Source organism: Portunus trituberculatus, chromosome 40, assembly GCF_017591435.1.
Source record: "Portunus trituberculatus isolate SZX2019 chromosome 40, ASM1759143v1, whole genome shotgun sequence".
Taxonomy (NCBI): domain Eukaryota; kingdom Metazoa; phylum Arthropoda; class Malacostraca; order Decapoda; family Portunidae; genus Portunus; species Portunus trituberculatus.
In genome coordinates this window covers 21,623,587-21,634,974 of record NC_059294.1, presented here as the reverse complement: position 1 = coordinate 21,634,974, position 11,388 = coordinate 21,623,587, and the positions used below count along the sequence as shown (strand labels likewise).

Sequence of the window (11,388 nt, the reverse complement as noted above, 5' to 3'; positions counted from 1 at the left end):
GTGTGTCATCATCTGCTGCTTCTTCTCCTTCAGAGTCAGAAACCTTCTCCACTTCCTCCACTCGTGCATCACGCATATTGATTTGGCTTATTGGATTCTGAAAACAAAAACATGGAACATTGCAAAGACCACTACTCCATATAAATACAAGACTGCATTTTCTAATTATTATATCAACTATTGGACAACTAAACTTTTATCTTAGAATGAGAATAATTACCTGGTCATTGGGACTCTTAAAGTAAATAAACATTTTCCCAATGAGAACACACCAACAGCGACGTGCATGACCATGTTTGACTTTGGTAAGCCAGCCCTGTAAGGTTGGCTTATTGTCTTCTTTACTCAGCAACAATTTAGTGGCATTTCTTCTGAGCACATTCTGGAAAATAATGCAGCAATGACTAGAAAACTTGGTATGGACAAAAGATATAATTTCAGCATATATAATAATAAAAACATATGTATCAAATATATACACATATGTATTAAATATATACATGTTGGCATTATTCATCAATAACAAAAGTCTCATGGAACATTCCTTTTCTACACAGAATTATGATTAAATAATTAATTATATTTTGTCACTAGAATAACTGAATTTTCATATACAGTAAAAGTTAGTTAATAAGAGGTCTGATAATTCAAATTTCTCAATTATTGAAATTTTTGAAGGTGAGAATGAAAATAATCTATGGATAAAATAAGGTCACAGCACAAATTCAAACCAGGCACTAGAAGCACCCTAGTGAAGGGTGGAAGTAGACACTGCTACCAATGCTCAACATGTCCAACTAACCAATTTCTTGGCTTATGATCAGCAAGAAAGCCAAACTCATTTTGTGAGGAAATTAATTTTGATACAAAAGTCAAATCTTCTGAGGGTTGGTTGAGAAGTTTTAAATTACTTCATGGCATGTGGGATGGAGGAAGAGAAGACATTGAGTGAGGGTCAAACCATCACACTATCCCTGCCCCACAAGAACCTGGGAGTGGTTTCAGTCATCTGGGTGATTACTAATGAGTACTATAACAACACATATCATATCAAGTCTTCATTTCTTATAACTCATTACTACTTATGTAGAGCATTTTCAGAGGTAAATCCTGATAATCCAATGAAAGTGATAATCCAATGCACTCCTGGTTCCCTGCTTGTTGGATTAACTGGCTTTTACTGTACAAGAACTTCTAAAAATTAAATAGACAAATATATGAATAAATCTAATAAAAATCCTTGTACATAAAACTCACAAAACATATTATCTTCAAAGAAATTAAAGAAATATCAGATAATGCTGATTGCTACTGGCACAACACATTAATGAGTTATCTGTTTTACCTGAAGAACTCTGACCCAGTCTTCAACAAGGGCTGTATTATCTGCAGTGAGGTAGTATGTCTTTTTGCCAGTATTCACTTCAAAGGTGTGTGCCCCCTCAGATCTTGTTACTCGGCACACTTCATTCAGTGTTATTTGTCCAGCTGGTTTCCGATGTATGTCACTCTAGGTGAAGAAAAGATACAATTTATGCCTCTTTAGATAAGATCCTTACAAACTGGTTATACAAAAATCAATGAATATAAATATGGTACATATACCAATAGCTTAATATGATTTTATTTACTTTTATGTATTTCTTTTCATATTTTTCTTTCTATACTAATATAATAAATAAGAGGTTATAGTAAACTCTTACCTGACTTTTCCAGTAAGTTAGAGTTCCATCTTTTAATACAAAGTAGCGCTTTTTCCATGTCTTAAGTTTCCCTCCAAGTTTGGTTAAGTAACCCATCTTTTCCAGGGAACTCTCCCGGCGAGGAGACACAGTACCGATGCTGCTAATGTACAGGGAATAGTGAGATTACCATACTGCATCATGTCCAGTAATTCATTCCAGTCAATGAACATAAAATAATCTTTTTATTCCACCAGAATGCAGAAGCCATGTAATTTACCTTACTAATAAGGGAATAGTTAAGCAATATTAAGGGTATTTGAATATTAATGAACAACAAAATAACACAAAAGTAAGTGCTATTTTTCCTCTAGTTGAATATAAAGAATGAACATTCTTACATATATAGTGTATAATGATAGGCAGGTACTGTACTAAGTTTATATTTGAGAATCTAAACTCTTGTTCACCAATTGCAAGAATACTTATAGTTAATTCCATATCCCATAGTACCAGACATACAAACCTTACCATTCAAAAATACTTACTGGCTTGATGTAAGAGTATTCGTGGTTGTTTCAACACAAGATGTCCTGGCACTGATGGTGGGTGCCATAGTTGATTCTAGCGACCCACTGTCACTTCGGGCATCTGGTGGGATTGCATAATCATCGGACACGCCAGACTCAAAGGATGTATCTACAAAGGAGTGCTTTAATTAGTGTGTGATTGTATACTTGATAAAAAAAAAAAAATAAAATAAGCTTATATAGTGGAATTGTCCGATGGCTAGAATGAGATTGGTTTTAAAATAGTACATGAAAGCATCACTGCAACATTCAAGTTTTACTTTATGGGTAAGAAAAGTTTATGGAGAGGTTGCTTGTAACATATTTTACTGTAATGATGGGGACTTGAATAAAAATAAATGCTTTACTGCTGAATTACACATCATATTAATATCAATTCAATAAGGCACTGAATATAAGCAATAGTATTTAATGATTCATATAGTATTCATTTATCATATTCCAGTTTTCTATAAATTACATTGTCATAATTAGTTTGCATCATGTACAGCAGGTATAGCACACAACTTCATAGACCAACAAAGTTATTATTCTTGAGAGGTATGTGACTGCAGCCAGCACATCTAAGCATTTCAGAGCATTTTCAATGATTATTTAAAAGAAGCTCATTCTTCATAGATAAGATCAGGATTTCAAAACTATCAAGTAAATTCTCAACTCAATTTTGAATGGCCATATTTTACTAAATAGTGTAGGCTATTGGAAAAAATCAAAACCACTGAACGGGATTTCTTAGTTACATTCTTCTTGGATGACTTTCTCATTGTAAAGGAAACTAAACCTTAACAGTTGAGAAAAGAAATGACTCACAATCATTATATAAACAGAATTGAATTTCACAAAAGGATATTCCATATCAAAATTTGCATTAAAGAGAAAGAGAGCGAAAAAAAAGAATATATATATATATATATATATATATATATATATATATATATATATATATATATATATATATATATATATATATATATATATATATATATATATATATATATATATATATATATATATATATATATATATATATATATATATATATATATATATATATATATATATATATATATATATATATATATATATATATATATATATATATATATATATATATATATATATATATATATATATATATATATATATATATATATATATATATATATATATATATATATATATATATATATATATATATATATATATATATATATATATATATATATATATATATATATATATATATATATATATATATATATATATATATATATATATATATATATATATATATATATATATATATATATATATATATATATATATATATATATATATATATATATATATATATATATATATATATATATATATATATATATATATATTTTTTTTCTCTCTCTCTAAAGCAAATATATATATATATATATATATATATATATATATATATATATATATATATATATATATATATATATATATATATATATATATATATATAAGACTGGTAAGTCCTAAGCATCACAGGCTGCACTGAAATGTACTTTTCAATGATCCTGCTTTATTTTATAAATACCTTGACAATTTACAATTTCTAGTTATGACATATTTGTGAACTGGGATATGATAACATTATTGCAAAATTTTGTATATTATTGATTTAAATGAGGTTAAGAGGTTTTCAACCAAAAACAAAAAAATACAACAATCTCCAATATGAGATGAAAACATGCAGTCACTAATGAAAAAGGGAAGAGTCCTGACTAATGGAGACAGCCAACACCAAGAGGCTCTCTTTCAGGTGCTGCTCTATACAAAAGTGCAAAAGCAACATTCACATATATGTACAGTTTTAGCTTAAGAAAAGAAAGGGCATTTTTATCAATGATGGAAAAAAAAAAAAAAAAAAAAAAAAAAAAAACAACCACTATACTTTATGATTCCTTTGTGGGACTATATATATGTATATATATATATATATATATATATATATATATATATATATATATATATATATATATATATATATATATATATATATATATATATATTACTACAAAAGTATATACAAAAATACAGTAATATTTAACTAAAATCAGTCATTTACAGGATTCAATTAAACAAGATAATAATATAAAGACTTTGGTTTTATACTTTAAGCCACTATACAAGTAGCTTAAACAATAAATACTTGAAAAAAGAAAAGTTTTTCAGGATTTAAGGGCATTAATAGTTTGATAATTATCTTGGATTTGTAGGAAGTAACTTAACAGAAATAAATATCACACAAACCCGGAAGTCTTAAGGAGGGCACTGAATCTGGTATAGAATCTGGCATAGCATCAGGTGGGATGGCATAATCTGCATAATCATCTGAATCCTGAGATAACCGACTGCTGTCTGTGAAATAAAATTAGCAATTTCTATAAAACCAAAAAGGTAAAGAATAAACACCATGAGAAAAATCAAGTGGACATCAAGGTAGAAAATACATCTATGAAGCTGTAAAGCTGAGGCAAGTGAACAAAATCGCAAAGCTGAGTGTGCAACAATAATCTGACCAAAGATAGAAAATGAACATTTGGATATCATAAAACAATTTAAAATCTATTTTCATCTCCCATTACCCACATCTTGCTTTATTCTGTTATAGAGCAGGATGTTGATAAATATTTCAGCATATTCTCATCGTTATTAAATACTTGTAGACAGAACAGAATGGCTATTAGCAAGAAACTATACACATAGGATACAAGTTAGAAAAGATTGAGTGGTAGCAGTCTATCTAAACAGTAGCCCAACTGCTCAGTGTTTGGTTCAGAACCAAAGATCCAGGGCTTGAATCCCTGACCAAACAAATATTACTTATATTCTCTTCTGTAGTGATGAAAACTAAGTTGGATAAATAAATTGACATATCAAGATGGGACTGTGCAAGCTTGACTGAATTTGTTTTCAAGAAGTAGATAAATAGCTACTACTAAGTATGAAAATATACAGACAACCAGTGTTCAGCTTGTGAATGAGTGAGATGAAATAATAACTCTTCATAATATTTTACTTTGTTTTGCATTCATACTTACACATCAATTGATATGCCATGACAAAAATGTGTGACAGCTAACACTTCCTTATGACATCTGTTTCCCTTACATTTTAAATATTTTGAAAAAAGAGAATAAAGAGGAGGAGTAATTGTTCATACAAATTGATAAGGTGATGGGGTGCTTCTCTGTGATTTGCACAGTTTCTTCAGTTGAAGCAACAAGAGCTTCAGCAAGAGGTTTTCTTCTTCAAATGATTTGGTGATCCCTAAATCCTGCACAACCACTTACCACCAGCTTTGCATGGAATGCCCAAATGCTTAGCTTATTAAGCAGCTTCATTTCTTTCCATGCCACAAACTTTCATCTAAAATATACACTGCTGAAGATGCCATTAATACCCTGCTTCTTTTAAATATTTACCCTTTAATAGTGGCATCAGTGTCAGTACTGAAATTTATCTAATGCCTTTCATGTTTGACACAATTGTGTTCATCTTCTATTCAACAGTCATACTACAAGCACTAATTAATCTGCAACTTATCAAATATTTGTTGAGTGCCCAAGTAATTACATGCTGGTGTCTTTTATCTATATATTACTGTTTTTCAAAATTTTAATAGAAGCATTTTGTATAACTCATTTCTATTATGGACATTTTTTCACATTACAACAATGATAGAATATACAACTGTTGGAATGTGAGATTTATTTATAAGCAAAGCATCTAATTTTATTTTTTTCGAAGAAAACCCATTGAAATTAAGAAGCAAGAGAGGCACATAATGAGATAGAACTTTGAGTACATGTTCTTTGTATCTTTAATGGATGAATCAGCTGCTGCCGGATGACCAGTGATGAGAAAATGTTTCACTAAAGTTTGGTCACCCTAAAGTGGCTAGTTTGGTGCAGTCCGCTTTTTGACAGCTAGTCTTCCACTGTTGCCATATATCTACAGATACCCAGCCCATTCTCCAACTGCCCTCTCTCTCTCTCTCTCTCTCTCTCTCTCTCTCTCTCTCTCTCTCTCTCTCTCTCTCTCTCTCTCTCTCTCTCTCTCTCTCTCTATATATATATATATATATATATATATATATATATATATATATATATACACAGTCAACTCTCGATTAATGCGAGGGTTATGTTCCTGAAGATGTTATTTAAAATCGTGTTATTCAAATATAATTTTCCAACAGATAACAATTCTAATAGAGGGTTATGTTCTTGGCCACTGGAAAAGTCTGCCTATTTTAGGAATTTTGTTACTCAATCCTTAAAAGAAAAGTATTATTACATCAATAGGTTGCAGAAAGAATAAAAACATTTTATTAGCTCTGATAGTATGCAATGTGCTCTCTCTCATTCCTGTCACATGGACAATCACTGAGGTATTTTCTCCCCTAACATAGTGATCTAATACTTCCAAGTTTTTTTTAATGGTTAAAATCTTCCTTGACTTCTTGGAATCACTTTCCTATGAGGAGATTGAAGGACACTTGGATGCCATAGAATAAGATACTAGGTGAAAATGCAGAGAAACGATCCACTCACCATGCTGTTAGCTCCACACTGAGTGAGGAGTGAGAACTGTGAGGAAAAACCACCTTCCGAGGTCTTACTGTCTCATATATACATTTATATTCACATGACTATTTTTATCAGCTTGTTTACAAGCCTTACCACCAAGAAAGGATTATTTTGTGATACACAAAGTGAAATTGTCGGGAACAAATGCCTTTTCAATGGTTCAGCTGATTGGCGGCAGTCGCTTCTTCTTCTTGTGACCTCCTTTAGTTTGCGTGTTGTTTTCACCACAATATTGTGTTTCCACCCCTCTATTGCCTATTATAATGGATATCATATCTTTATATTCATATACAATCATGCCATGAGGATGACCTTGACTCCATGGCACTGAGTGATAGAGAACTACTATTGAAATACTGCTTCCCTTGGCATGAACTACTCTCTTTGGAACTTCATCTGGCGAGGAGAACTCAGTGGGGTATGCAGTTCTCACTCATACCCAGATTTTGTTTACTTACTACTGAATATACGTATGTACACCAGAATAGACTATTGCTACATAACTGGATGGGCTTTCAACATTGCCAATACAAATCCATTCTAGCCCACCCTAACTTAACTTCACCATTTCTTAATAATGTAAAAGCAAAGGAATAAAACCTGCTCCAGCAGTTTGATCAAGAAATGAAATAATACCCATACAAAACATACATTTAAGTCCAGAGCGTTTCAGTGCAATTCCTGTCAGAAGTAGCGTGGGGGTGCATGTGATGTCATCGTGTCAGGTTAACCAGCATTAAATCCAATAAATCATGTTATTTAATCATATCTCCTTAAATATCAAGTCATATTAAATCAAAATCACGTTTTTCAAACTTGAACTAATCGAGAGTTGATTGTATATTCATCTTTTCTTCCAGGAAGTACTTTTTCACATGGTAAATTACTGCCTTAGATTGATTTTGAAAGTGGTCATATGGCGAGCTTGCAGCAGGAGAACGGTTCAGAGTGAAACTGCATGTGAGGACTGATTGGTAATTAAGGTCAGGTGGAAGTAGAGGCAAGGTAGCACATCCTTCCTCGTCTGCCACATTTAGTATGATGGGAGACTTTTATATGAAAAAAAAAAAAAAAAAAAAAAAACATGCCTCGAATTTTACCTCAACGGTGATGTCGAACAAAATCTAGAATGATTTTGGGAATGATTTTTAAATACACCAATCTATATAGAAACACGGAAAGAAAGACAGACAGAGACAGGATAAGAAGGTGGAGAAAGAAGGCAAGTTTGTGATCTTTGGAGAGGTGGCAATGGTGGGGGAATCTCTGCAAAACCCACAGCCACACCAAACCAGCCACTTTAGATTGATTCAACTATAATAAGCAGTATTCTGAACCTTATCTTTGCAGTTAACCATAAGAAAAGACATTTTCACTCATCTCATACAATCTTCATATTAACAAATTTACTCAGTATATAAACACTGGAGAGTTTTGCCTAAGTCACAGCTGTATATGGATCAACATGTGGTGTATTGCTACATTTTCAGCAGTGGTTGGCATTAAGTCTGATAACAATGCTATGATGCTCTATTGAATGCTGTGCTACAGATATACTAGGATGATGAAGAGAACTTCATTTAACTTTTTCTGACATTGACATTTAACATCAATACTTACTGCATGTATGTATCCAGTAGCAAAAAGAAAATATGGAAAAAAATGTCTTCTGTGATTCTCTTGTACCTTTGCGTGGGGTACCTTCAAACAAAGGTATGACAAGTCAATTGTGGAACCAGGGCATTGTTTCAGCCTCAGTCTGTGGCATGACACACCTAAGTCAAACTGCTTCCCATGCAAAGCTGTTGCTCTGCTCCAACATTTATAACATTGCTAGAAAGTGTTCTGCTACAAGTGAAAGTGGTGGTAGTGATTATAAGCGTGCAATAAAATACAGATATAAAGACATCTAATGCCTTTTGTGCATTTCACTGTACGCATAGTGATTAAGAGCCGATGTACTTAAAGCATTAGCTTTACAACGGATTCCATCATTAAAATGAGCTTCTGCAGAACAGATCAGTGTATTTTTTACACATTCTTACTTGTTTCTAACATCATGACTCAAATCTATTAGGTACTTAGCATATTAATAAATAAATAAAAATTAAGGCAGTAAATCTATATTTATTTCAGGGCCTAAAATAAAGGTTGATCATTATGCAAGTTGTTCAGAGTAAATTTTCTTTCTTTCTCTGTCTCTTTAACTATTTCTTTCTTCTGATAAATTTTAAGTATAAGATACCTGACCATCAGATAAATAAGAATATACAGCATGAAATCAGTCATTAAAGTATTCAGCATGACAGTGATTCTCAAAGAAAAGGTAACTACATTCAACAATAAGCAGTTGGCCTCATAAAATTAAATGACCAAGTTATACGTGAGAATTATAATTCAGGTTTAGGTATTTATGGATGCATTTCAGAGATTTTAATACTATACCCCATCATGCAAAGTCTGATATAGCATTTCTGCCACCTGAGGACTTAGAAGCAGAGTAACAATGTCGACGATTAATGTTCTCACCAGCTGCCTGGCTGATACATTCATATTTTCCTCCCATATGAACAACAAATTGACTTTGTAATATGATCAAAATTTTGTTGTTTTATTGATACAAAGCTATTCATTCTGTATAATCTAGTATATTATGAAGAAACTTCTTGATAAGAGTTTAACATCAATTTTTTTAATATTTTAAAAATAAAGCATAATACATGAATCAGTCAGTGGATGACAGCATTGCCTATTGGCACTGTTATCATATTCACAAGTTCTCAGAGGGTAAAAGTACAATGGCAAACTTGGCAAAATGAAATATAGTAATTTAGGTGAGAAAACTTTTAAAACACAACATGCAATATGCTCTTTATAGGCATCAGCGTAATGTCATTTAGAAATGCAAAAATAACCACTCCCTCTCCCAAAGTATTGGTGGTTGTGATGAGATAGTATGTAATTTAAATAATTCAAAAAATTTTCTTCATGTCATCTTTTTTACATTTAAAAGATGCTATTCCAAAACTGCTAATATACAAAAGTGAAAGCCTGCTGATAAGGATTTGATTATAAATATGTATCTGTTCAATGTCTTATTCCAAACAGAAGTGAATGGTCTGTTGGTTTTTTTCTGTTAGAATTACAGCATATACAAAAACTACTGGCTGGGCAGCCAATGTTATCCAAGACATTTTGTCAAAAAAGATGTACTCACTGGTAATTGATTGAATGTGGCAAAAATTACAGACCACCAACATGATATACTGGCAGGATTCCTGCACTGCATGCAGTGTCCAACAATGTTTAGTATACAAAGACAGGGAAAAATTAATTTCTCTTGTGGAGTCTTGTGATCTGTTATATTAAGAAATCCTAAAAATTTTTTTTTTGCGGTTCCATTATTATAAATCTTAAGAGAAATCTCATTAATATGTTTTAACATCAAGACAACAACGCATAACTAAGCTAACGGTTGCCCACTAAGATACCAATTAAGACAGAACAGCAATACCAATATCAGATCTAGTCATTGCAGGCAGTGCAGGTAGCCAAAAAATGCACCATGTTGAGGGTCAATTACTGCAATCTTTGTCCACTCTCAAATGAAGACCTTCTTTGTAAAAAAAAGTCTTGCTGAATCTGGATGTTTGGCTTAAAGTTTATATAAACTATATATATATATATATATATATATATATATATATATATATATATATATATATATATATATATATATATATATATATATATATATATATATATATATATAATATAAAAGTATTAAGGATTGTTTAGTTCTAAAATATGATATGAAACTTACTGCAAATGCTTCTGGATGAATGAATTACAGCTAAATTTATCAAATGGTTTATGTGACAGTAGCTTTACTACATGCATGTATGACATTTCAATGCTTTAGCACATTCACCTACAAAAATCTAAGCATGATATAAGCATGCATATATAATAACTTCAAAAATGAAATTCAACACATTACAGCAGAGCTTCAATATTCATTTAACTCTGGGTTGCATATCACAAGACATTATCAGGTAATCCTCATAAAAGAATACTATCAATCTTGATGCTAAGAAGGCCCTAAAGGGAAAAATGCAAAATATGATGAGAAAATTAATATTGACTAAAATGAAAAATAAGTAAATGTGATAATTCTAAACACAGGCACACAAAACTTACCTCTCCTCATGCTTTTGGAAGGTGAAGAGCCTGAGAGCTTTGCTGGAGAGAGAGATGATGTTTTGCTCTTGGAAGGTGAGCTGGATGATGACTCAGCAGAGGAGGAAGGAGTATGGGAGGATAGGCCTCTAGAGTCTGATCCTCCACAGTGATCCTCTCCATCTGAGGAATCTGACGAGTCCCCAGTGAAGGGAACAGAACGGATTTGACTGGCTCGCTGAAAAAGAAGTTATATGTCTCAGGTTACTTTTGCAATTATGACTAATATAAATTATACTGTAT

The 11,388-nt window shown here is 31.6% G+C and overlaps 1 protein-coding gene across 1 annotated transcript in view; it reads right to left on the bottom strand.

Annotated features, from left to right (window-relative positions):
- The window catches only part of LOC123516335 (uncharacterized protein CG43867-like), a 769,337-nt gene that overhangs the window by 42,424 nt on the left and 715,525 nt on the right, over positions 1–11,388 (bottom strand). The window contains 7 exon segments of the mRNA XM_045275612.1: positions 1–97; positions 221–382; positions 1,346–1,510; positions 1,704–1,845; positions 2,231–2,381; positions 4,565–4,672; positions 11,107–11,323. The exon segment at positions 1–97 is cut by the window's left edge and continues 80 nt beyond it. Coding sequence (XP_045131547.1) covers positions 1–97; positions 221–382; positions 1,346–1,510; positions 1,704–1,845; positions 2,231–2,381; positions 4,565–4,672; positions 11,107–11,323 — 1,042 coding nt within the window.